Source organism: Rissa tridactyla, chromosome 1, assembly GCF_028500815.1.
Source record: "Rissa tridactyla isolate bRisTri1 chromosome 1, bRisTri1.patW.cur.20221130, whole genome shotgun sequence".
Classification (NCBI taxonomy): Eukaryota; Metazoa; Chordata; class Aves; order Charadriiformes; family Laridae; genus Rissa; species Rissa tridactyla.
In genome coordinates this window covers 151148033-151175876 of record NC_071466.1, presented here as the reverse complement: position 1 = coordinate 151175876, position 27844 = coordinate 151148033, and the positions used below count along the sequence as shown (strand labels likewise).

The 27844-nt window shown below is 43.0% G+C and overlaps 1 protein-coding gene across 2 annotated transcripts; it reads left to right on the top strand.

Moving 5' to 3' along the window:
• Window positions 1-796: 796 nt before the first annotated feature.
• IL17RA (interleukin 17 receptor A) lies at window positions 797-26005 on the top strand. Of its 2 annotated transcripts, XM_054185319.1 has the most exons (13): window positions 797-978; window positions 9442-9466; window positions 12348-12494; window positions 13694-13818; window positions 14882-15008; window positions 17691-17738; window positions 17834-17991; window positions 19254-19331; window positions 19766-19841; window positions 19926-19940; window positions 20800-20901; window positions 21985-22026; window positions 22620-26005. In XM_054185319.1, the coding sequence occupies exons 1-13, from the start codon at window positions 847-849 to the stop codon at window positions 24125-24127; spliced, it is 2583 nt and encodes an 860-aa protein (XP_054041294.1). In that variant the 5' UTR covers window positions 797-846; the 3' UTR covers window positions 24128-26005. The 2 variants fall into 2 exon arrangements, with proteins under 2 accessions (XP_054041294.1, XP_054041305.1); XM_054185330.1 differs by lacking the exon at window positions 19926-19940.
• Window positions 26006-27844: the final 1839 nt, after the last annotated feature.

Here is a 27844-nt window from a genome sequence, read left to right as displayed (position 1 = left end):
CACCACAAAAACCATCTGAAACCGCCGTGCTCTCGGCTGTCGGTCGAAGCCCAGCAAACAGCCCAGCTTTGACGAAAAGCTCACTGCAGCTGGAAACCCGGCTGGGCTCCCTGGGGCCGGGGATACAGCTTTGTGTGAAAACCATGAGGTGAAAAACAGGGCGAAACCCGGGTGAAAGCCGGCCGTGGGTGTGAAGAAGGGTGCGAAACCCGGAGCGAAACCTGCGAGCCAGCTGAAATGCAGCGAGCGTCAGGAAGGAGCAAGAGGTTTGCGCAGCCTCCTTGTGAATGCGATGCATTTAGAATAGCCCCACGAGAGGAAAAATACAGCATACGCCTATAACGCTTTTTACTGGGCAGCTGCAGACCGCTGCTGATGTCAGGTTTTAATTCGGAGGGTATTCACCCGAAGCTGGAGGCGCGCACCGGAGAGGACGAGCGCGCAGACCTCGGGAACCCTTCCGTTTAACTGTGAAGGCGAAGACAAACCCCGGGTAAAACCAGGCGTGGTTCCTTGGCCCCGACCTCTACCCACAGGGCTGCCTCCGGCGGGGCCGCACCCCCCGTCAGGATTACACCCGGGGCCCGCAGCAACCCAAAGCGGGGCCGGGGAGGGCAGGGCGGCGCGGCGCGGCCCGGCCCGGCCCTCTCCTGTCCTCACGACCGCGGCCTCCCGGGCGGACCAACCGCCCCAACGGCCGCTTGCGGCGGGCGGGCTCCCGGGGCGGGGGCGCGGCCCCGCCCCCCGCAGGCCCCGCCCCCGCGGCGGCCCCTCCTCAGGTGAGGGCCGGCTCCGCCCCGCGCCCAGGTCGAAGCCCGGAAGCCCCGAGGCCCTAGTGACGGGGCCATGGCGGGCGCGGGGCCGCGGCGGCTGCCCCTTCCACTCCTTCTCCTCGTCGTCTTCCCCCATATCCTGCCTGCCGGCGCGGCCCTGCGGCTGCTACTGAGCGCCGCGCCGCCCTTCACCTGCTCCCAGCCGGTAAGCTCGGCGGGGTTGGGGGCGCCGGGAGCTCGGAAGCGCCGGCAGGCGGGCGGTGGGGCCGGGCAGGCAACGGGCACGGGGCCGGTGGCGTCCCCGTCGCCTCCGCAGCGGGCCGGCGAGGTGGGGGGTTTCCCGCTTCCTGCGCTGTCTCGCGCCACCAACAGCCGCTAACCGCCGGGGTGCTGGGGGTGGGGGGTCCCACGGGGACAAGGAGGCGGGTGGGCCGGGAAGGTGGCGCGAGAGAGCGGCTCCCCCGCCGGAGAGGGGTTCGGGGGTCAGGGCGGTCTCGCTCGCCCGGGAAGGGGCTTGTTGGGCTCGGGGCGCGGTGCCCCCCGGGCCTAGACCCGGGCCCAGAGCCGGGCCCGTCCCGCTCCCTCCCGAGCGGGGCGCAGCGAGTGGCTCTGGGGCCCCAGCCCTGGCCCCGCGTCCGCAGGCGGCCCCGGCGGGCAAAGCCTGGGGAGGGGAGCGGAGCTCTCCCTGGCGGGGCGAAGCGGGGGGAACTGCCCGTCACAGCGGACGGGACCCCCGTCGAGCTCCCGCGGTTGACAGCGGGTGCCCTTGGCCCATCCGAGGTCGGTGGCCGTTACGGTCCCGCTGCAGACCTCACCCTTGCTGTGTTGCTCGGTTAAGGACCGGTACTTAGTTTTTGTAGGGGTTTGCGGGGTGGGGTTGGTTGTAGTTGGTGTGGGCAGTGTGTGTTACAGCAACTGTGTGGAGCGCACAACTGCATTAACTTAACGTTAAAGGTTAGGATTATAAATACCACAGAATTAGGCTGGCTATGTGATGGCTGCCAGGAAGCGCCTGTCGCTAACATCTGTGAGGGGACGTGGCTGGGGCTGAGATTTGCTAAAACTGCCTGAAGTTACTGAGCAGGATGTGAGTCTTTGCTAATAGCTGAGGTTGCCTAATATCCTAAATGTTTTAACCTGTTCCTTGCAGCTGAGGGGTTTTTAGGAGGAAGTAGGGAATCTCTGCTGAAGGAGTAGGGTAAACAAACATTATATATGTACTTGAAATTTTGAAAAGGCAGATTTTTGTCTGCTTTTTCTCCCTGTGAAACCAGACAGAGAGGATACAGATGGAGAAGTGCAGATGTGGTGTCTGTGTAAAAAGTGAACTAACTGACCTGAGCTAACTTTGGCAGCCCAAAGTATGAACTCCTGTCTAGTCTGTCTCTCTCTGGGGTTTTTTGGGGTTTGTTTTGGTTTGGGTTTTTTTTGTTCTAAAATACATGTAAAGAGTGTGTAGGAGGGGGAAGAGATCTGGTTTTGCTTTTTATTTCTGTTAACAGTAGCAGTGCATGCATAAACAGGATAATGGGCAGCTATCTTCTATACTAGAAAGTTTTGTATGCCATGATGCACTCTCAGCAGCCTAGAGAAGAAAGCGATGTAGTTGTAGATATACATAAATCAAAATGTGTCCTTTGGGATGAAAGCTTCTATAATCTTTTCCTGCACACATTTCCTATTCTTTGTCTATTTTGCACCCTTTCCTAATGTTTGACCATATGCTTACCCCTGGTTTACCCAACCTCTGCCCTGCTGCCTTCACTCCTATTTAAAAATACCCCAAGAAAACAGTCCACTTTTGCAGTTTTGGTTGAGGCTGGGCGTTGTTAGAAATTGGGAGTTATAAAATGCAAAATCTTAGCAAAGGAGAAAGAATACATTACAATATTGCTTAGGCATCTAACATAACCATGGATATCCCAAACATTGTTAGTCACGCAGACCTTGAGAGTAATACATTATAGAGTTTCTCTGAGTTCTTGGATGCATGGGCTTTGACTGACTTTGTCTTCCTGGCTGTAGCTCTTTTTTTTAGGGAACATGAACCACAGTAGCTTGGTGAGGAGTTCATTAGTACATCACCAGCTTTCACTGAGGAAACGCATTGCCCCACCCTCTGGGTGTTCTCATAGATCAGTGAATATGTAAACCTGCTACTTGAGCCTTTTCTTTCAATAAGCTGTTTTCTAAAATGCAGGTAGACTTAAGAAAAATAAGTTGGCTTAAGCCCATGAGAGGCCTCTTTAGAAGCAGTTGTGAAGCTGCTGACACACATAGGAAAAAGTACCATCAACTGAAGTTATGACAGTTGAAAACAGTTTCCCCTTCCCTTTCTGTCAGTTGCAGTGTTTTCAGAGGGTGATTCATTAACCCTTCCAATGAGTGAGTGCGGTGTGGTTCAGAAGGGAAGCTGTTGCTGAGCAGGGTTGGTGAGACCTACTTCCTTTTTGTAACCCACTACACTCACGCTGCTGTTGCTAAACTTCAGAGTAGGTCAGGGCGAGCAGCAGCGTTTCTTTCTGCAAAACTCTCGTGGCAGAGGCTGTTTTGGAGACGGAGTGGTGGAGGGAAAGTGTCATATCAGTATCGGTAGCCACCTGTAAATTGTGAAAGTAAAACTAAATGCTCGTTTAACAGCTCATATCATTAAAATGCCAACAAATGCATTTAATGGGTCTTATTCACCACCACTCCATCAGACCTGCTCAGCTGTAAGGCTGAATAGCATGGCTGCAAATCCAGTTCCTTCTAGTAACTATTACTTGCATATGTCATCTGGAGGGAGGTGGGGTTCAGTTATTTTCTATGCACAGGGGGAAAACATCCCACAGCTTAAATACCCATCAGGTTGTTCATGTCAAGTGTTTAATCGTTGTGTACAGTCATTGGGCTGTAACTGTTTCACGACACGGCATGCCTCATGTCCTGGAGGAATGCAGTGTTTATAACTCTACCATCTTTAAGAGGCTGGGTAGGTGTACGCAGTTTGCTCTCTGAAATCCATCTTGCCAGCTTGATGGATAGTTCACTAAAAGTCTCTGGAGAAAAATTGATGCAACATCTCTCACAAAGATGAATGATGGTGGTGCACGTGAGGAAGACTCTTGCTGGTCCTCCTTTACAAATGTGTTCATTTTGCCTTTGCTGTTGACCAACTTCTCTCATTCCCCTCTGTGGCATCTTTTTGCTATGTAGGATGTTACCATAAACTGTGGTCACACTTAGTGCTGCTAAAATATTTCTGCGCTTCTTGGCACAAAAAGGATTAGTGATCAAAACTACCAAGCATCAATATAGAAAGCGTTAGTGATCAAAACTACCAAAATATGATAAAACTTTAAAACTTATTTTTGTGGGAAAGCATCAATTTTTGTGTTTGGATTTGATTTTGCTGAGAATTTATATGAAGGCACGAGAAAAAACTTAGAAACTATAGAGAAACATGCTTAAAAAATAAAAACAATTTTGTAGAAGATAGTTGTTTCCTACCAGCCTTAAACAAATAATCTTTCAGCAGTTATCCCTGTAACATGTTCATGTCTGATTGATCTCTGCTGCTTTTAACTGAGGACTCAGGAAAGGGAAACTGCAGTGAACTTCAAATTGGCCAGGCCTCAGAAGATACGTAGAATGGCTCATAGGTGAGAGGCAGATCTTGGGAAGCTGGAGTCCTTCCTGTTCAGCAGCCACTCTTTAAAGGAAAACTGGACGTTTGCCCAGCTCATGGCAATTTCTTGCAAGTTATGACAGCATCCTGCTGGGAAATCTTGGTCTCCTGTTAATTTAATTGAATCGTTATAACATGGTGCTGTTAATCAGTTTCACATTTCTTTCAGATTCATGTGATTCTCCATGACATATGGTCTGTTCTTTTTTGATGTGAAAAGCAAGAAAAATCTTGGAAAAGAGAGTGAAAGAAAAGGTTGCTTAGCTCTCTGTGAAAATATGGCAAGTAAACATGAAGAGTTGACTGTGCTTGTCCTCTTCTGCTGATAATAGGTTCGGGCATCACCTCATGATTGTCTTGTTCCCATGTTTATGCCTCTTGTGTTTGTAGCTTTGCTTGTTGGGCCTGCAAGGCAATAGGAAGCTGATGAAAAGAGGACATCTCAATTTAAGATCCTTCTATAAAAACATGCAGAGCATGTTGCCTGGTTGTGGACTCCATTTCAGCTTTTCTGCAGAGCTCTTCATTTTTGTTTTTTTTCTCCTCCCATTTGTTTGCTTGTCTGTTGTGTGCAGACATCTCAATTCTGTCAATGCTTCTTACATGCTTCTAGCTTTATGTGGGTGAGCAGAAACAATCATTGCTGAATTTTGTTTCTGTTGTATCATCTAAATTTGTGCTTGCTCAAGTAGGGAAAGGAGGTTGAGTACTTCTGACCACAGCTTTGTTAATGCACTCTGAATGAGCCAATGCATCAGATAAGGTTTTGGGTTTGTTGAACATTTACAAGAGAAAACCAGCAAGTATTCCCCTTAGTGCTAAGGAGGTAGCCAGTGCAAATCTGGAAGTAGTTGGCTTATTTTACTGCAAAACCAACTTGTCTTTTTATTTAATTGCTTCCTGACTTTTGGATGTCATTCTCTGGAGTTACACTTTCTTGGTATAAAAATGTGCCTTCAGCTGCAGCCTAGTCCAGTTCACCTGGGCAATATCCAAAAAGGAGATGAGGGTTTTCATGGAGACTGCTTTCTATGTATCCTTTGGGGTTGTTATGTCTCTGCCTGCATTGTGGTGTTATCTTTGCTTCCTTATGCCCATAGCGAGGACTTCCTGTCTGGATGAATTGTTCTGGGCATCTTGGCCTCTACATTTGTCCCCTGTAGCACTTTGGGGACTGGGAAGGGAGTGGACCAACAACTGGGTTGGTACAGGCTGCCATGTGGTGGGAGAATTCTTCCCTGCCCTCTTGTGGTAAACCTGCTAAATTCTTGATTAACTGGTGTCAGCTTAAAACACTCCAACATAGTCAGCTACACATAAAATAGTGTTACTGGCGCAGCAGGTAAACAGGCTAGTGTGTGGTAGGAAGAAAACATATGTAGGTAGTCCCTTGGAAATCCTGAGTAGGGTTGGGTAACAGTGACACACTAGAAAAACTATTGTTTGTCCCCACAGAAACCCAGTGTTGACAGATAAGAGATATCTTAATTGTCAAGTTTCAGATCTTAATCGTCATCAACTGACTGATGGTTCCTGATTAAGCTCTCAGCTTTTTAAGAATGTCAGGAAGGGCACAGCCTCATCAATGCTGGGAACATCATTGTAAACACTTTACCTGTGACAATAGACCTGGAGGAGGAGAGAATCCATTTATCAGCTGTGCTAGTTCAATATTCATATTGACCATAAAACAAAAAAAAGGGGAAATGCGGCACTTCCTCATTTAACTATGTCTTATCTGCTAATAAAGAGAAACACCAGCACTCAAATAAAAGCAGATGTTGCTGCCCTTCAGGCAAATAATGCCTTATAGTTTATATAAGGGCTTTATCATGATGCAATTTACAATAATTGCTGATAACTGCAACAGCACAAGGACAAAATGACTGAATAGTAAGTAATAGAAGTCATTAGATTATAAGCAAAAACCCATAGTTAGTAGCCAGTTATTTTTGTTGCCTGTTGTGGGTTCACCCCAGCTGGCAGTTCAGCCCCACACAGCTGCTCACTGTCTTCCCCCAGTGGGATGGGGAGAGAATTGGAAAGGCAAAAGCAAGCAAACTTGTGAATTGAGGTAAGGACAGTTAAATAAGTAAAACAAAAGCTGTCTATGCAAACAAAGTGAAATAAGGAATTGATTTCCATCGGTAGGCAGATATTGGCCATCCCCAGCTAAGCAGGGCTTCATCACATGTAACAGTTACTTGGCAAGACACCCTAACTCCAAACATCCCCCCCTTCCTCCTTCTCCTCCCCCCAGCTTTAATTGCTGAGCACAACATCATGTGGTCTGGGGTATCCCTTTAGTCAGTTGGGGTCAGCTGTCCCAGCTGTGCCCCCTCCCACATTCTTGTGCACCCCCAGCCTGTCTGCTTGGGGTGAGCAGTCGAAGGAACATAAAAGGCCTGGATGCCCTGTAAGCACTGTTCAGTAATAACTAAAACATCCCTGTGTTATCAACACTGTTTTGGTCACAAATCCCAAACAGAGCACCGCACCAGCTGCTGTGAAGAAAATTAACTCCATTGGAGCCAAAATCACCGCAGCTGTTCATGCAAGGGGCACTGTCTGCTTAAATAATTAACCTAAGAAAGTGTGATTAAACATTTGAAGTGTTGGGAGTAAATTTTTTTTGTAGCTTAGTCTGCTTTTCCATACTGGTAGTTACAACTTATATTTTTCTCTTTTTCAGTGACTGCAGTTTAGCTAGTTTTGGTTTGATTTAATGGGCATCTGCTTGCTTGCTTTCTAGGTTTTTCCATTATCAAAGGATTTAAGTTGCAGATGCTACATGGGAGTCTTCCAGGGGAGGGGTGGGAGAAGGAAACCTGATTTAGGAGGTACAAAGGTGCAATAACACTTCTATTTTAACTAGACCTGTAACCAGTTTTTCTTAAGTCAGACAGGATCTAAATACATGATGGAGGATTTTTCTGTTCACTTGTCTGCAACAATTAGATGCAGTATAATTGTGAAAGTACAGTTCAGACTAAATTGCATTTATATGCAAATTGATCATTTTGGTTCCCCTAGTTATGCCTGGTTTGACCTTTTGAGCACAGCAAAACAAAGTACCTCTTACATGTTGCTACACTTTGACATTAAGTTCATAGATTTATTTTGCTCTTGGTTATGTTAGAGCTCTTCTGCCTCATGCAGGGTGCTGCTACACAGCTTTTGGGGACTTTTGTCCCAAGACTCTCCCATCTAGCAAGACCCAGTTTGGGTGTTTCCAGAGTTGTTAGTGCTGCAACTTAGAAGTGAGACTGGGGATCTGACAGTGAGTTGAAAACTTCATGAAGATCTAGAGCGAAGATAAGGGAGAAGGCGGGTGGTTTCTGCAGGTGAGGAAGAAAGGAAGAGAACAGAGTGAGAATAGCAAGCAAAGGTTAAGTGTGTGACTGTTTATCCCTCTTCCCTTCTCGTTTATAAAAGAAACCTTCCTTAGTAGTGCAATCAGAATATTTGTTCTCACTCGGGGATGTTGCCTCCTAACTTAGTGCAGCAAAGATGATTTCATTTTGAAAAATACCACATTGCTACCTGGCTGGTAGGAAAATATTTTTTTTACCAAACTTCACAACTTGCCTCCCATCTTTCCCTTGAGTCAGTTTCAGGCTGTAGCCAGGTTCCCATGTGGTCGGTCACAGCTCAGGCCACAGTGCTGGGATGTAAGGGAAGGGAGGTTTAATGCTGCGTCTCTACTGGTGATGGGGTCTAATGCCAACTTAGTGTCTGTGAAACTTAACCTTTCCATGCCATGCTGGAGGGCATGTTCGCTACTGAAAAGGCGCAGCTGGCTTTTTCAGGCATCCATCCCTGAAAACATAAATACAACCTTGGATAGCTATGGCTACACCACGTTAATAAGCGAAGCCCCAAATACACTTGGAGTTGATACTAAGAAGTTGCAGAGAGGTTAAAACCCTGCTGCCTTGCCTCCTCCACTGGAATGAATTATATTGTGGCAACAGTTGACAATAATATCCAACTGTATATGTCTAGGCATAGGAAATGAGTAGGAAGAAACCTAGCCCTCATCTTCATTTACTAAGTCAGTGAAAACTTCAGACTTCCTTATCACTAGGACTTTGCATCACATTAACCAAGCAAGGTTACATCCTTTCTCCTGGTGACCATAGGGTCTTCCAGTGTAAATTAAAACAGACAGAGCCCACATAACTTCTGGTTGCTGCTTTATGTTCAGGACATCTTTATCCTTAATATGAGAGAGTCTAATTCTGATTTTTTTTTTTCCTTAATGGATTGTATCTCAAATAGATTTCCAGAAAGTAAAATCACCATATCCTACTTACAAGCCTGGCACTTACTAAATGTTGTCTTTTCCCTTCCCTGCTTCTTACGAGGCACCAGGAAAAAGATCAGCCATAACTGATGCAGTGTTTCTGTTCAGGCAATACAGGACTGTTCAGAGTGTGGTTGTGTAGTGGTTTTGAACCCAAACGTAAGATGAAGGGGATGCCCTGCAGCAGGCAGTACGTAACCCAGTACTTCAGTGGCAAGCCTAGCTGCAGAGAGCTCACGCTTCCAGTCAGATGGACTTAGACCTTGCAAGCATTACCAGCAAGATCAGGGCTGGGTAGCAGTAATTTAAAGCAATGGTGGTCAAAACCCATACCCATCTGCTTCAAGCATTATTTCATGTCACACTGGTTTCTATTGTCACAGTCCTGGATTTTGGAAGGTTTTTACTATCATCATCTTGCGTTTTTTCCCCTCTTGAATTTCTTCCCATTTTACAACTACTACTGTCACACATACAATTCAGGTGTGTGCAGGTTTCATGCCCTCTGTCCTTTGGTGTTCCGATTAACAACAGAGCAGTGTTTCCTGATGGCTCATTCTTCCAGTTTGTATGCGTCGCTATTCACTGAATTGGGTTTTTTCCTGCCCCTCTCCTGCCACCAAACAGAAGTAAATTACTGTCAATCCAGTTTCTATTATGAGATTAATATTCTTGTTTCTTTCCCCCCACAGGATTTAAACTGCCTTGTAAGAAATAGTAAGTAATTTTTTCTTCATTGCTGTTTTCTCATCAGACCATGTGTTTTGTTTTGTTTGTTTTGTTTTTTTTAAACTGGGTTCATACAGGAAGTTTTTCCTGCTAGAGATGTAAAGTGAAGCACTGCTATCATGCCTTCCTTTGGGAGTTTTTGGGTTGATCCATAATCAGCTCCAGCTAAAAGAGGAATGGGAAGTTAAGTCTTTTTCAGGATAGAGTTTGGGGGTGGGTGGAACACAACCCAACTTGTTTGGTCTCTATTTAAAGCTGGGGCAGTCAATTTTTAAAGAAATGGGAATGTTAGAACAAGTTTGTCAGTAAATGTTCTTTACAAGCTGTTATATATATTATAGCACTTGATGAAAAATTAATGTATCGACTAGAATAAAAAGGGGGTGTAAAGGGGAGCAGCTGAGAGGAATTAATGTAAATTATTTGGCATAAAGTTGAATGAATTAACTCAGTCTTAAAGGTCTTTTCTAACATAAGTGATTCTATGATTATATGAATTGGAAAAGGAAATTAGAGTTACCGTAAGTCCCATTGAAGAACTATATTGACCATATCAGGTGTAAGGGGTCAAGTCTTAGCAATGGCACACATCTGAAACACTTTAGTATAATTATGGGAAATCTTCTTAAAAGAAGAATATTCCTCATTTGTCCATTTAGTACATGGAGGTGTCTGGACGGTGCTGCAGAACTCCTTGGCCTTGCTTTGCGGTCATCGTTCTAAGCAGGCTCACTTCTGCCTCAGTGCCCAACCCTGCCTCCTACTGGCACAAGTATTTTTGCAGCTATGCTTGGCATGCCAGATCAGGGAGACAACTATACTGAAAATAACCAGATTTTAAACTTTTTTGGCAGGAGAGGGATTGGGTGGGATTGGATTGAATCATATTTCCCACTGCCAGATGGCCATCAGAATACAGCTTGACAACATGGCTAAGCCAAACTGCAGCTTCACCATTAAAATACTGCCTTATTTGAATATTTGGTTTAAATTCTGCCTTACAGTTCTTGTTATGTTTTTTCTGCACTGGGGGAAGGATATTAAAGGTACTTTAATCTTACCAATTTTTCTATAGATATTTTTTGGTAGAATGAGCATTTGAAGATTGCCTGGTTACTTCCTAAGCCTAAAACCATGCTGTTACAAGTAGGGATAGTGCCCACTTTCCACTGTTCCCATCACTGACCCAGCAAAAAAGACTGCAAGTGTACTCTGGGGGGGCCTGACCACGCATTGTCTAATGGCAAATTGATGGGGAAAGGCGCTGCTCCCACTTATGTCCCTGCAAGCGGACAGTTGAGCACTCCCACTCCTTCCCCCAGGAAGTGCCAATGGCAGTGGACCTGCAGGTGGAGGAGCTGCTTTGAGCTCTGCTTGACAGACTGGCCCACCAAGGAAATGAGGGAAATCTTTGTTTGGTAGGTCGTTTTTATGAACCAAATCGTTACCCAGCCCTGTGATTGTTTGAACTGGTGCAAGGGAATAAGTGGAAAATGTAGCCAAGAGAGCAGCCTTTCATTAGCAGCATGGATTTCTACCAGCTGAAACTGGTAGCAAAACATGTTTTGCTTTTGAGGAATTCGACCTACAAATTTATTCTCTTGCTCTTCATTGTTCTCTTTTCAATATTAGTCCTTTACTGTGGATGCAACAAGTAGCTAAAGAGTATCATACCGATCTCTCCAAAGCCTGTATAATCATTTTACTTCTTTTTTTCCCTTCTTTTTTGATATATTCAGTGATCACGCTAGTCTAGTCATAGATTTCATGACACAGCTCCTGTTCAGTAGTTTTTCTGCTAGTTTTTCAGCAGTGCTGTTATAAATAAATACATTATAAATAAATGAGTATAAATTCTCATTAGGTAAATATGGCCTACACTACATGTGCTTAGATATTTATTGCAGTATGTCAAGAAGTGTTTTGTCTGAATGGGTCCAATATACAAAGTGACTCAGATTTATTTTTCTTGACAGTTCTACCTTCCCCTCCACCCAGGTCTGACAGTTATCATATGCTCTATCATCAGTTATTTTATATTTGCTTCTCAATTGTTGATATTTTTTTGAAAAATGCATAGCATTGGCCCTGTTCTCACCCCCACAGAGCTATTTAAAACATTCAAGCAGTGATGATTTCCCACTTGCAACTCCTCCTTGATTTGTCAGCCTGGTTTTTTCCTGTGTTTGTGCTTCACTGATATTCAGCAGAGCTATTTTTAATATGCTCTGATAAGTCAGATGTCTTACAAATGTCTAAGTCTGTCTAATGCCTGTCATATCTGATTTCATTTCTGATGAGATTACAGGACCAGTTTTCCCTAACACTGTATTGACCAGCATAAATTATTTTTCTGTCCAGAGAGCTCATTAATTTAGGAAAGGCATAACAAGCAGTTGTTGGAAGCTAAATTCAGATGTATATTCAAATTAGAAGTACGGTGGTTTTTAAACAGAAAGTAATTAACTATTGGAACAATTTCCCTGGGTATCTGATAGACTGCTTATCATTGGAAAGCTGGAAATTAGTACTAGTCTTCTAACATAGGTTTGTTTCAGGGGCAAGGATTTGGACTTGCTGCAGGAGATATTGAGTAAACTTACTGTTTAGCCTGACTACATTGATTGTGATAATTACTAATGGATTTTACGGAAAAGAGGAAGTGTAAGTTACTAGAATGAGTGAGTTCAGAACATTACAGGCAATTTATAAATTACTTGCCTGTGAAAACTGCCTTTCTGAAGTGTGAAGCAGTCTGTCACCTCGTTCTGCCCTCTGAGTAACCCTGACACGAGATGCAGACCATAATTGCAATTAAGCAGAGTTTCCTTGGCCCCACTCTAAATGGTGATTTTCCTTTGCTGGACAGGTACCTCCATGGAGGCGAGCTGGCTGCACGTTCCCATGTGGACTCCTTCTGCTCCAAGCAGTCTTAATGTCTCTTCTGACATTTTTCGTCAGATGGATGGAAAACTGCTCCCTGTGCTTCGGATAGAATGGAAAGTGGCTGCTGATGGTAAGTGTTAAATGTGAATGTGGAGCAGAGGAATTAGGTGTGATCTGGTAAGGGTAGCGGGGAGAATTATGACTTGAAGTCTTTCACTGATCTAGTCATGAAAGCAGACCTTTGAAATTTAGGGGTTTGGCTGCTTTGTTTTGTTTGTTTTGGGGGATGTTTTTTGATTTTTCTGGGTGACTGAACTGGGGCTCTGTGTGTGCTGGGTATTCAAGAGTTTAAAATGTTTCCACTAGTATGGGATAATGACATTTAAAATGAGAAAAGCAGATAAAAATGGAGTCAAGTGGCCGACACCTTTACCACGGTAGTGAGGGGAGAAGGGAGGTTCGTACTGCAAGCATTGCGTTTACAAGGCATAGTAATGACTGCAGCAGTCTCGCACAAGGGAATTACATCTATGAACTGAACAAATTAGTATTAATTTGAGAGAGCACAAATAAATTGTGTGCTGTTAACCCAGTGCAAGTTCCTTCCATTTTGGGTAATCTAGTCCTTGTAACTAAGTTTTCTATGTACACTGTCTCTTATTAAAGGAATTATTGTCTCATTGCTGGAGCCTAAATGAGTACCAGTAAGTCAAGTTTTCTCACTCTCCAAATATCTTTGTTTGTATGTGATGTTTCCCTTGCATACTCTTGTCCACGGTTTTGTGCTGATTCAGGACAGAATTAAACGCATTCATTTCTTCCTTCTGCAGGGCCTGTGTCTGAGGGCTGCTATTATCACAGTATAGCTATAGTAGTGTAGAATAAGGTGTGACTCGGGTAACCCAGTCATCTTGTGTAGCTATGTTTATAAACTTTCCCTTTGGGACTCTCTGTACCAAAATAAAAGCATATTTGCTTTGGTGCCCAAACTGCATGAAGCAGCCTTGAGAGGCAGAGCTAAACACATCACTGAACCTGTGGAACTACCAGGGTGTCTGGAAGAGTAAAGTTGCCTTCTACTCTGCCCCTTCATTTGCACAGATGGAGCTCTTGCTATGTAGGACAACCTTTGAGCTGAACGTGCTGTTAGTCAACCCTGCGTGCTCACCTTTTCATGACCAGTTATCCTTGTATTGGGATCCCTAGCACTTCAAAGGACTAAAAATGTGACAAGAGTAGGCACAGTGGTAATCTCTGTGGGGGTTGCAACCTCTATGCATAAAGATGACAGGAAAAGGAAGATATCTCTCTCTGTACCTGTGCCTGCAGCTAGCATCCAGTATCTCCGAGGGGCAGAACTGGCTGTGATGCAAGTGAACAGCAATCAACAGATCCGTGCCCAGTTTGACTTTCAGAACAACTTGCCACTTCAGGTCCGTCCAGATGGAGGCTGGGTGAGTGCAAAGGGTTCTAAATTACTTCTTCTAGTCCATGGGTTTGTTTCTTCTTTCACTGTCATACAGCAAGGTTATCAAATAAAAAGTGCAGACTGCTTAGAAGAGTTGATGAAACAATCAAGATTTTGGGTTTGAGACCTACTGTTGTTTCCAGTTTGTTTTACACTTGTGTGTAACTGTATGTAACCTGCTTGCTTACCTTGATTTCTTTCACTCTTACCATCCTTCGGGTTTTAAGAATTGTTGCTCTCAGTGCCTAGCATGTCATTGTTCTGAATGTTGCTTAAAGCAAATAATTGTAGGAGTTTTTGCATTCTGCTTGACAGCCATGACATTATAGTCTTTTTAACTCAACCCCTCCTTTTACTTCCACTTTTCATGTACTCTCTTGCTGTGGAGGAGAGCACCAACCTTAGGGGTGGTCCTTCAGCTCACACTCAGTCTAGGAACCTCCTCAGAAAAATGCTGAGCATCCATAGCTCCCTTTATGAACAACAGAAATCTGGAGTTTGTTGCTTACTGTGCAGAATTTGGCCATAGTTAACTTACCATCTAGAGCCAGTGCCTCTCCCAGAATTTGCACAGCCTTGCTGTTGTGGAAAACTGTAGATTTAAGAAAGTATGTATGGAATGACCAGGTACAGAACTATATATGTATAAGTGCAATTCTGAATACTTAGCACTTGCACAGCACTGCAAGATTCATACTAGACTAAAATGTCAGTCTCAAAATTGTGTATTTTAGCCTAATCTCCTTTTAGTTCAGAATGTAATTTAGTGGAAACGCTACACAGTTGTTTGGCATAAGACTGTTGTATCAGCTCAAAGATCCCAAGAAATAACTGTACTTTTCTCATTCCAAACAGAAGAATTTGGGACAGGCTAAGGGACTTATACATTTAATACACTTGAGTTCCATTTTTTTTATAATCAAGCTTCAGAAAAAGGGTCATATGGGACAATGGAACACAGTGGAACAGGATGAAATCGGCTGTTAATTTCAGGCCTTCATAGAACAACATTCTCATTTTAAGTCCTTGTGAATGTGTTTTGTTTTCAGTGGAATTTCACTTTTGACCGTTTTGAAGTGGAACCTGGCCAGACTTACCAAGTGACTGTCTACCACCTGCCTAAACTGGGTGTACGTGGAGACCACAATAGCAAGTCCACATCTCTCACAATGCCTGGTAAGAGATGCTCTAGTTCACTTAGGCTTTGAGCTTAGGACTGTGATGTTTTGTAGACCTGTGGGTTGGGTTTTTTCAGACCAGATCCATGACCTGTGAGCAAGTTTGGCAATAGAGTGGCAGTGTTATAAAAACCTGTTGTTCTTTCTGAATATTGCTGTTCAGAAAGTCCATGGTGCTAGCCTTGCATACTCTTGTGGTATATATCCAAATTGTGTGCATCACTTTTGCTACAAATCACCATCCTTGTTTCTGGGATCCTGTGTCCAGCAGTTTGTCAAATTTCTCCTTCAAATAAGGTGAATGTAGAAGGACTATTCTGTGAAGGACAATCCCTTTGATTCTGGTTGACTGTAGTTCCTACATGGAAGATATTTCTATAAAAAAAGTTTTGTATGTTCTCTATAAAGCTGGACAAAGCCTTGGACTTCATCCTCTGATTTCGGAGAAACTGTGTCTGTAGCTTGTGAAGAATTCTGCTACAGCTATGGCTAAAGAGAAATTAATAGTTAAGCCTGAAAACTAGTATAGGTGGCCCTCTGAGGGGCTGTCTGAAGGTAAGCTACATCTCATGGATTTTGTTGCCGAAATGTTCCTCAGTGGAGCAGGCACAAAGATATTTCATGTACATGAATGGGGCTGTAGAGCAGTCTTTCATGCTCTCCACAGACTATCGCTGGTGCTTTTACTTAATTTGAAATCTTTTGAAGTTGCCCCTCTGCTTGTGGAAGCTGGAAGTAAAGGCCAGAATTTCCAAATCAGGAGGAGTAAAGTTTGGCTTCTAATATTAACTCTTAGGCATGTGAAGCTTGATTTCCAGGGCGCAGTTAGATGTAATTTACTAAGAAACTTGATAGAGCCTAGTCCCTGACCCTTTCTTGTCTATGTGAAAACTTTTCTATAACTAAAAAGAATTTTTTTTATTGTTTTCTGCGAAGATGCTGAGCGTCTGCAGTGCCTTCTGGCTGCTCTGACTAGTTTATAAATGTAAATACTTGGCACTCAAATCAGAGCTTGGCAACTGGTTCATAATTTTCTTCTTAACTTGCTTATGGTTGTCAACATGACTTTGTAGTTATAAAATGGCAAAGTATGTGGTGTGTTAGTCAATGTGAGCTGGAAAAGGAGAGGTGGGGGGGACTTGATTTTTCAGCCATGTTATCCTTTCTTATACCTAGTCACCCTAAGGACTTCCTGGCTTTTATCCTCCACGGCTCTTCAGAAACTTTTAATGTGTTGTGTGAAGCTCAGTCATTGCTGATTAGAGCTTACATGTGAATTACGGTGGCACTGTAAACTTTCCAACTTTGAAAGTTGGAAATTTAAGATACGCAATGTTCTATTTCAACTGTTTAAGCAGGGAGTTGTTCCCTTTCCTTTATCTAAACCCTGGAGGAGAGACATAGTTTAGGCTGAGACTTGTAAATCCCACGTTGCTAAATGTTGAATATGTAACTTCAGATTTGACTCTGAAGAAAGTCCCAAAGAGCAGGGCCAATCTGCTAAATGAAGTGAAGAGAATAGTAAATGTGGAAGTGTGTTTTGGGATCGGGAAAGATTCCAGCTTCCTAGATTTCCTGGGTCAGATTGCTTTTGGAGGAATCTATTGCTGTGGTGTTCTCATGGTCCAGAGATCAATATGAAGTTTTAATTACACTATGACCCTCTCTGTACAAGTCTTAGAATCATAGAATCTAGGTTGGAAGGGACCTTTCAGATCGAGTCCAACCATTAACCCAGCACTACCAAGTTACCACTAAACCATATCCCTCAGCACTACATCTACATGTCTTTTAAATACCCCCAGGGATGGTGATTCAACCACTCCCCTGGGCAGCTTGTTCCAATGCTTGACAACCCTTTTGGGGAAGAAATTTTTCCTAATATCCAAACTAAACCTCCCCCTGGCACAACTTGAGGCCATTTCCTCTTGTCTTATCATTTGTTACTTGGGAGAAGAGACCAACCCCCACCTCTCTACAACCTCCTTTCAGGCAGTTGTAATGAGTGATAAGGTCTCCCCTCAGCCTCCTTTTCTCCAGACTAAACTACCCCAGTTCCCTCAGCTGCTCCTCATAAGACTTGTCCTCTAGACCCCTCACCAGCTTTTTTGCCCTTCCCTGGACACGTTCCAGCACCTCAATGTCTGTCTTGTAGTGAGGGGCCCAAAATTGAACACAGTACTGGAGGTGTGGCCTCAGTGTACAGGGGGACAATCACTTCCCTAGTCCTGCTGGCCACACTATTCCTGATACAAGCTCGAATGCTGTTGGCCTTCTTGGCCACCTGGGCACACTGCTGTTCAGCTGGCAGTCAACCAGCAGCCCCAGGTCCTTTTTTTGCAGGGTGGCTCTCCAGCCACTCTTCCCCAAGCCTGTAGCACTGCATATGGTTGGTGTGGCCCAAGTGCCGGACCTGGCACTTGGCCTTGTTGAACCTCATACCATTGGCCTCGGCCCATTGATCCAGCCTGTCCATGTCTTACATTAGCAAGGGTTGTCAAATATTACTGTTATAGCAACTATTGTATGTTTTCAGTCTTTTCTTATTAGTTGTCTCTTCTGAAAAAAACAAGCCAAGGAGGGTTTGGTTAGGTGGCTGGCTTCTGGTAAGAAAATGGGTGTTTTTTTCCTAAATGGAAGTACAAGGTTTCTGACTAGTCACTGATGATCTTTCTTGCAGACTGCAGGGAGACTCTGATGAAAAGAACCATCCCGTGTATAAAGACAGGTAAATTTTTTTCTGTTTGAGTCATGTAGACATGGGTGCTCTGTTGAAATATTTCTGGCAGTTGAGAAACTTGGGAATATCTGCACTATTTCCAGGCAGCTTGTGGGAGCCCAGGATCCAAGGTAAAAGTCTAGATGATACAACTCTGCTTGTGAGCTTTAACCCATGGATGGAGGCAGCCCGATATCAGATTCATGTGGCCAGTTTCCTGAATGAGAAGAAGTGTAAAATGATCACACATGATTTCACTGAGGTAATTACCTTCCTAAATGATACCCTCTGTGGTAATTTGGACAAACATTTCTTTTAATGGTTGCTAAACAAGGACTTGGAGCCATGATGTAGGAGATACAACAAATGCACTTGAACAGCAGTTTTCAAGGAGTCATTTTCACAGATTTTTAATTGCTTTTGGAAAGATTAATTTTATTTCAAGAATTTGGTGGATAAAAGATCAAAAAAAGGTTTTATCATGGAGCAGTCTGTAAAAAAACATCTGCAAAGAAAAATGAAATTTGATATTTGATTATCTGGGCTTTATTACCTTTGTCAAGCCAATGCCTGGGGGATAAGACTAAATAAATCAACCAAAATTGAGGTGCAAAGTTTCAATAAATCATTGAAGTAAGTTATCAAATGTGATGGTGGGGGGGTTAATTAAATTTTTTTTTATCACAAATGAGCAGTTTTGTAACAGCTGTCTCAAACTGAGAATCAGTTCCTCTAGGTCTTACAGTCTGTGCTGTTGAGAAGCTCAAAGTAGATCCAGAATGTCTTCTGACATATTCCTATTCAGGCGTCTGAGGAAGGAGAAATGCTGAATATTTGGTACCAGTCCCCGCCCTTCCTTGGGGGAGGGTGGATATATTGGCATTCAGTTTGTTTAATCTTTCTGTTCCTTCCACACTTAAACCGCTTCATGCTGCATGCACTGATATGTATTAAGTTATTACTGACACAAGTTATTACTGGTGCAGCTATGTGCATATTTCCCTGGCAGAGGGGAATATACCTCATTTTGGAGTATGTATCTGCTGAACACTGTAGAGAATATATTTAGACTATCATGATATTGATTGTATACAGCAGGTAACAAGGGCAACTTATTTGTCTGTTCTAGTATCAGAAGCAACAGTGTTGACAGCTGTGTTTAATTAAACAAGGAAGCTTGTTAGTGTTTTCACATTAAATAACTGAAGACATTTACATAGCTAAGAAACTAAGTTTAACACATTTGAAGTTATACAAGGTACATTCTTAATTGTTACTTGTGCAACCTTAGCCTGCTCTCTTAATTGTATTACCACGTCAGTCACGCAGGACACCTGCAGTGACTGTGGCCAGACCATTTATCTGTTTTGTTTTCTGTGGGCTTCTTGTTCCCAAAAAAAAAAAAAAAAAAGAAACTTCTGCGTCTTTGGACCACTCCATATTCTTATGTCGACTCCTTTTCTTTTTTTCCATCTTTCATTCCGTTTTCTTTCTTCCCTTATAACTCACACCTGATTTCTGCAGAGTGGACTACAACAGCAAGTGAATGTCACGATCAAAATAGAGAAGAACATAAGAGCTTGCTGCAACTACAAAATACAGGTAGGACCTCACTGTTGTCCCTTCCTTCACCAATAAGACAATGAGCAGCTTCAGAATGTTATGGTTTTTTGTATGGTGTTTTATTCTGAGATTGGCAATCCCTAAGTACCTGTATTAGGGAAATAACGGTTGTGGCTGAAAGAATAATTTTTTTTTTTATATAGGTATTCTTTGTATACACGGGCTTTTCCTTAGTATAGGGTTGCCAAGTCAGAGGCTATGGAATGGGAATGGCAAGTATGCAACCTCAGGAGCTCACTGCTTTCGTAATATATAATGTAAGAATTTTTGATTAGTCTTGTTTTCTGAAGGGAAATGGGAATTCTGTGTCCCTGTGCTAAAATACAGGGAATGTTGAGGCGGGGGAAAGTAAAGTGGTGAACAAAATTGCTTTTAAGAATAGCTTTTGTTTTCTGACTTTATTTCAACTGCAGATTCAGCCATTCTTTGAGAACTGTGACACAGACTGTGTGAGATACTCTGCTTTCATCCCATGTTCACCAGCTCCAAGTGAGAACTGCTTTTCTGTAAATTAGATTCCCATTGTCTTACAGATGAGAGCTGAATTTTTAATGTAACTCTTGTCTTTTGCAGCTACAGACCCATCAGGTAAGAAGTTCTTCCAATACCCTGAAACGTTTTTTGCTGCTCTCTTCCTGTCATATAGAATAACAAATGGTCCTCCCTGGGAATGACCCGATGGGCAGGAAATGTCCCCTTGTAACACTGAGTTCAGAATGAGTTGTGTTAAGAGTTACTTCACCATGATTTATCAAGGCAAGTATTTGTATGCAGTGTGAACCTTAAAGAGCAATTTTTTTAGAGATACTTAACTTGCATAAAATTCTTTGAGAAACAGTTTTGACAAGAAGAGTCTTAATATAAAATACTTTCTGTCACTTTGCTCAGTGTTAAAAAATTTCCATAATATAAAGCAGCTTTTGGAGAGAATAGCTTGCATATATTCATTTTTATGAATGTCAAGATAAATCCTGTGCATAATGATTTGACATCTTTTTTTTTTGGCTGCAACAACACCTGTAAGGAGCTTGTTTGCCCAAGATTTAAAAGGAAAAAAACACCTGTAGATTAAAAAAAAAAATCACCCAAAATGGTGATTGATTTATTTTTAAGATAGAGTACATGAACAGGCAGGACATGGGTGGCATGCCTGTCAAAACTGGATAAACACTGCTATTTAGAGGAAGGTTATTGATCTGTGTTTTCAGTGTGCTGCACATATGGTTCTTTGTGGAGCAAGTTTATGGTGTAGAGCATCGTCATGACAGCAGGGATTCATTTCGAGAAGTGACTGTGGTATGTTGTAAGGGGGAAGTGCTGGACTACCCGTGGGTTTTGGCAGAGCGAGGGTCCTTCTTCCTTGGCCCCTGCTGCTCAAGAAACTTCTGTTCTTTGGTAAAACTCTGTTGGTGTAAAGCAATGTCTGAGCACTGCTTTTGTACTGCAGGTGATATGATTATATGGCTCTACTGGTGTATCACGGGGATCTGTGTGTTACTGGTGGGATCAGTCATAGCAGGTGTGATTTGTATGACCAAAAAACGAGCAGGTAAGACTCATTCTACCTAGGAAGAAAAGATTTAATGCTAAAACTATATTTTTCCTGCTTCTGTACCTGTTCCTCTTGCTGTTTTCTTCCTTGCTGTTCTGATGTCTTGCCACTGAGATAAATGCCTACGTAAACACCCTCCTCTGTTGCACATCATGGGACTTGTAACATCCTAATACTGTCCACCTAGTTAAGGTAAGCCTTACAGAGGTTATGCTGCCTGATACTCCTATTTTCATAGTGCTTCAGAGATGATGAGGAGGGAAAAGGAACTTCATAGTTCAGCCCTTTGTTTCCTGCAGATTGCTACAGATATCTTTTCCGTTTAGTTTTCTCCTGCATTGCATAAGAGTTTTGCAGGACAGAAGCTTCCTGTTTGTCCACACTGTAGTCTTCCCCCTGTCTCGCAAAGTCTCTACAAAATTCATTTTTATACTATTTCGAGCTTACATAATGTTTTTCAATTAAGACGAAAGAAGAAAAACAGGACATAGAGTTTGACGTTGAGCGGGTCAGATAATTAGGTACTTAAGGACTAATTCTGAGTCTTTTGTGCTGCAACCTTGAGGCGGTTATCACAGAGAAACTGTGCAACTCACTGGGCTGGGTTTTTTTAACCTGAGAGGAGTAATCGGAAATCTTTTGGAAAATTTCTTAACATCAGACTTACCTATAAGGTATAGCTAGGGACATTTTAGTTGCTTCTTCAGAGAAGCCTCTTAAGGAAAAGCTATCTTTAAAAAAGCTTCCTCTCCTTAAGGAGAGATAAGCAGAACAATTAAGGGCTCTCTACTTCTTGAGGCTGGCCAGATCTGGGGAAGGTGGAGAAAATCACTTTTGAGTGCATTTTTTCCTCCTCTGAAAGGAAAAATGTAGCGAAGTACATAGCAAAGTGAGCTGTAGAAGAGTCTTTATTCATTTAGTATGTTTTCTTATTAGGCTTTTCACTTCCCATCACTTTATCCCTGCACAGTTAAAGATATTTTTTTTTTTGGAACCTAATCTTTGGAAGGTGGTGTTGTTTGAAGGGTTTAATTTTATTTCATGTTTTCAGGACTGACAGTGACTTTCTCTCTCTTCCAGGACACAGGCGAGGGAAATGCAACCACAATGATTTGCAGACTGGTAAGATGTCCTGCCTGTGTTTTATCAGGCATATGTAATGCATTCTGGAGGTCTCACACCTTTGTCCAGAAAGGGCTCTCATAGGCTCTACTACTCTATAAGTGCTTCTCAAACCCAAAAGGTAGCCTTAGGATCTTCCTGGTTAGCTAAAATAAACTTCGTATTTGGAATGCCGTATTTGCCAGATGGGACGTAATTGCTTTGTGAAGGGGTGAGGCTTTTGACCCAGCTGAGGCTGTGCTGGCAAAAGAACCCTTGCTAATCATCTAAGCCATAGCAATAGGGGATTGTTTGGGGGTGCACGCAGCTGTCCGGCAGAGAATATGGCTACATTTGCAAGCCTCTTGAAGCTGGTGTATTACTTTTGTGTGGTGAAATTCCATGAACCATCCAAGCGTTATTATAAATCACAGCTCCACTGTCTGGACTTTCATATTAAATTTCTACAATGAGATGTCTGCATGTGTTGCCAAAATAGCTTCAAAACTGGTAGTTCCTAGAACCGTTTGTTAATACTCTATGTTGATTGCTGCTGGCTTGCACCATTACAATTTCAGGGCTGTGACTGGAATGAATGTTTTTCTGTCTTTCAGGAGCATCATATACTGACCTTCCTCTGCCACCCTTGAAGCCCCGAAAGGTTTGGATTGTGTACTCTGCTGATCACCTGCTGTACGTGGATGTGGTGCTGAAGTTTGCTGAGTTTCTGATGACGGTGTGTGGCACTGCTGTGGCCTTAGATCTGCTAGAAGATCATCAGATCTCAGAGTTAGGGCCATTACCCTGGCTTACTCGACAGAAGAAAGAAATGGAAGACCTATCTTCAAAGATCATCATCTTATGTTCACGGGGCACCCAGGCCAAATGGCAGGCCATGCTTGGGAGTGAGCCTGTGTGTCTCAAGCAAGATCAGCAAAAGCCAACGGGAGACCTGTTCACCCCAGCCTTGAATTTGATCCTGCCAGATTTCAAGAAGCCAGCCTGTTTTGGAATGTATATAGTCTGCTATTTTGAGGGTATAAGTAGTGAGAAAGATATACCTGATCTATTCAATGTCACATCCAGGTACCAACTGATGGACAAGTTTGAGGATATTTATTTTCGGATTCAGGACTTGGAGAAGTTTGAACCTGGGCGCATCCATCGAATCCGGGAAATCACAGCTGAAAACTATATTGATACCCCTAGTGGGAGGAAGTTGAAAGAGGCAGTACAAAAGTTCAAGAACTGGCAGATGGAGCACCCAGACTGGTTTGAGAGTGAAACCATCTGCTTGGATAACGATGAAGAGTTGCAGTCCCTAAATAGAGAGACCCAGGTGGATTCATTGCTAAGTGAACCAGGTGGAATTGTGAAACATCAGCTGCACCTACAGGAGCCTGACCCTGACTGCTGTTATGTCATCAACCTCCACATGCATGAAGGTGAAAGCGGAGGCTGTAAACTGCAGCCTCAACTTAATCCATGTGGGGATCCAACTTCTCAGACTGTGGTCCTTCCTATGGATGAGGCTCCTCTAGTTCAAGTAGTGGAGCCAGTCTCTTCCATGGAAGATAGAAATATACTTGGTCATCATGTGCTGAGTAATGAGGACTGTATGGAAGGAGTTCCTCTTCTGGAGACAAGCTTTCCATTGAGGAATAATGTCATCCTCCATGATGACTCTGAAGTTTCAGCAATAGATGACCAGAGTCCTGCAAATCTCTCAGGTGAATTGAGACACCATCTGAATGGACTCATGTACTCGTTTTATCAGCAGAGTGTCATTCCTTCAGAGCCATCTCTCTGCCAAGAGGAGGCCGATAAGCAACACCAGTTGGTCTTTGATGACCAATGCAAAGACCAAAGACAGTCAGTGCAGTCAGACCAGGGCTACATCTCTAGATGTTCTCCTCTGCCTCCTGATGACCTTGTGGAGGAGGAGGAAGAAGAGGAGGAGGATCAGGAAAAACAGGTGGTCTTTGATGAACTCTCTCCAGAGGTCTTGAACAGCCTAAAGAGCCTCCAGCAGCAGCTGTTTTTCCAGGACATTCAACGGAGCTCTGATTGGGGGTATCCAGCTGAGGTGATGGACATTGGCCAGTCTTTGGAGGACAGTTAGGCTCTATCTGGGACCTGCTCCGTTTGAAATACACGGATGGAAGGTGGTATCATGCGCAATGCTGAAACTGCATTTCCAACCCCATCCTTGTCCTTGTATTATCAATGACTTTACTGGTGGGATCTTCCTGTCTACTCCTAGGAGGCAGGATTGTCCAGCAGACTGGTAACATTTGCTTCCAATCTCTGTGGAGAGAAGCAACGAATGTTAGCCACCCCTGTGAAAGAACAGACGATAGTTCTGTTCTGTGGGGAAATGTATTACATTGAGTCCTCACTGATGGATGGCAGAAAAATTATTGTGGCTCATCCACTTGTGCCTTCAAAGTGCCCTCCAGCTGTACTCCTTCTATTGCACTGGATAAAAGCCATGGACAGGGTTTGGAAAATAGATTTAGATAATGTGGCAAAAATTTGTATTGCTATTTTAATACACATTTTCAATATTTTGCTGTAAATAAATACTGCGTTAAAGATGTGTGCCTTAAACTTCAGCTAGTTTAGGGCTGTCTCTACCTGATACATGTGTCTGGAGGTTTTCTTCTTTTGCCGCTCATTCATTCATTTGCAACTGCATTTCCATGGCCATTCAGAAATTAAGTGGAGTAACTGAGCAGAAAGTGGGATAAACTTTTAATTAGGAGTCTCCGTAACTCTCCCTACTGGGAGGTATGTGCTTGAAAACCAGCAACAGGAAGGGGGAAAAGGGATAATGGACCAGAAAAATGGGATTCAGACTGTTTGTACAGTTATAAGAAGAATCTGGGACTGAATACATAATTACTGAATCAGGGGAATCTGGTGTATTCTGTAATGCAGTATGGCAGTGCTGTTTGCTTTTGGACACCTTAGCACCGGGAAGACTTGAAGATGTAGATAGTGACACGCAATTAAGGAAATGAAAGACTATTTTAGAGGTGGTGGGGGGGAAGTGTAGCTTCAGTAGATGCTGTTTTAGAGTGGAGATTACAACTCTGCTAGGGGAGGCTGAGCTAAAATGAGTGCAAGATGTACATATGTGGGTATAAGCTCAAGCACAGGTACTTCAAGTTAACCATTGTGAAATATTTAATAGACGAAGGGGTTCATCTTTCAGGAGCAATGGTGGTAGCTATCAATTCCAGTGTTTTTAAAAGATTAGGCTTGAAGCACTAGAAAAAATTGTTCCCTGTGAGTGATTGCATGGTGGCCCACAGAGCACTGTCTGGGTAGCAGACTAACAGTCAAGGCTGATGTTTGCCCTAGTTGTTATCACAGTTTCTGCAGTCCAGCCCACTGGTAACAGCTTCTGAGATGTAAATACATCCAGGCCTTTCTCTTTTGTGTTCAGACAAGCTTGTCATCTTCCTGTCCTTTTAAGTTTATTTGTCAAAAAATCTTAAGGTAGTCTTATTTCAGCTTTTTAAAAATCCAGTATTTCAGAAGATAGTCTGTTCTCTTGACCTGCAGCCAATATTGTATTATGTGTATTTTATAATTTTATTTGTTTATAACTTGTGTTTTGTTCCTTAAATTGAAAAACAAGAATACTTTTTGGATATGTTTACTTAAACCCTTATGTCCTTAATTCTGACTAACTCCCTATGTTAGTATTTCTTAGAGAAATCTGAGGAAAAACTGAGAGCCAGAAGTGAACTGCTGGACAAGTGCCATAACGTTCCTGCAAAGGGTTGCAGCTCTATCCAGTTGAGCTGGATACAGCTGAGGGTCCTTCGTGTGTGGGAGGTGCATGCCCCTTCAAAATGGGTGCTGAGGAAGTTTATGTGTTTGTAATTTCTGTGCAGGGCTGGCCAGTGAAGCAGGACTGTTAAGACAACTTGCTTTCTCTGTAGCCAGGTGCCTTGAAAGACTAACGAAGGGACAGTCCCTGCAAACTTCAGACTGGGTGCCACCTTCGTTTCCTGTCTGTACAGGAGTTAACCCAACAGGAGCTAAGCAAGAGTCAGCTGTGATCTCAATGCTTCTCCAAGGAGAACCCGTTTCTCATACTATGTGACTAATTGTCATCTTGATGATCTTGCTTCTTAAAGTTTCTTTTATCTTACAGCAATTAACATGTAAATCTGATTTCTTTTTTTCCCCATGAGCCTTTCTCAAGTGGTATGAATTCCTATAAATCATTTCAGTAGATTCAATAGATTCAAGCTCAGAAGTGTCATCTGGATTTTCTTGCCTTAGTCATTCCCTTCTCAAATAACTCCCTTGGTGTTACAGCTTTTAGAATTCGCTTTCACTTACAAAAAGTTTGAGGGAAAAATCCAGATGCTATTTTAGCAATCCAACATGGGGAAATCAAGTAACTTTAATGCATCTGTTGGTCCCTGAATGCAAAATTGGATAGCCTAGCAAGACTCAAAGGAGGGTAAAAAAGAGCAAAATCAGTCACGAGTTTCTAATTTTATTTTAACAATCTTGCTTTTTAAAAAATACAAGTTCTGATTAATGCCGGGGGGATGCCAAGTGTCCATTGGCCACAGGCCTTATCTCTCACTTCAGTTTCCCCTCCTGGGAGTAGTCATCTCTCTTGTCAGGATAGCAAACAGAGAGCAGTAAAATGCTAAATTGCTGAGTTGTGTTACAAGGCTTGTAACAGGATCCCAAGGGACGTATGTCTCAGTATGGCACAACTTTGTTGAGCAAAGTGTTATTTACCTGGACCAGTAATTTAATGGTGGCAGAATATAAAATAGGTGTGCAAGGTGCATCGGGTGAGGTATTGTTTGCATTTTAATGGTACCGCTGTCTCTCTCTTCTGCAAATGGATCTATTATGGGGCAGAAAGGTTTAAATGGAAGTGAGAGCTCAATTACCAAAGAGAAGGGAATTCAAAAGGAGGAGCGGGCTTATAAACAAGACACTGAAGAACTTTAAATGCTTCCCTGTAGTAACTGAAGTGGCAGCAGAGCTGCCCTTCTAGTTGCAAAGGGGCTTCTGTACAGCCAACTACTACAAAAGCTTTACTCTCTCCAAACAGCACATTTACTAAACCTAGAAACCATGGCACTACAGCCTCTGTTTCTACAAAGGAATTCTACACAACAGAGGCGTTGCTTTGCGGGGTCATCTGTCCCGGGCAATCTTTGCGTCCATGAATTTGACGCAATTTGAGTCCAAGCAAGAAGCAAGATTTGAGTCCAATTTGAACTGTGATTTCACCCTCAATGGTTTGAATATGCCATGGCTAGATACATTTCAAATATGCCATTTTCTCAATAATGTCTTAAATGGAAAAAGGCACTCGCTGTTGAAACAGCAACTTTCTGTGCTATGACAGGGGTACTGAAGTAAGACTTGTTCATAATTCTGCTGTGATTCTTCCAGTGTCTCAACTATGCCTATGCTTCAGTCTATTAGGGATGTTCTAAGCACTTTGGTGCTATCGTGAATTTGGCCATAGGAGCAGTAAAACATAGTTGGGGGTGAATAGCTTTTCCTTCACCTTGTTTTTGGCAAAGTTTGTGGGATTTTTTGTTGGGTTTTTTTTTTCTTATTTCTTCAGCTGTTTAACTGAAGCATGGAGTACTCCTAGGTACAGGTATCATCTCTTTCTCTCTTGAATAATCCTGTAGCTCTTTCTGAGCCTTTACTATCTGTTTAATGCTGAAAAAGGAAGGTGCAAGGAAACAAGTATCTGTACAAGCATAAAATACCTGTAATTAACACCTCCTTTGGCCAGGAACATAGCATCCCCTTGACACATCTCACATCACATAGGAAA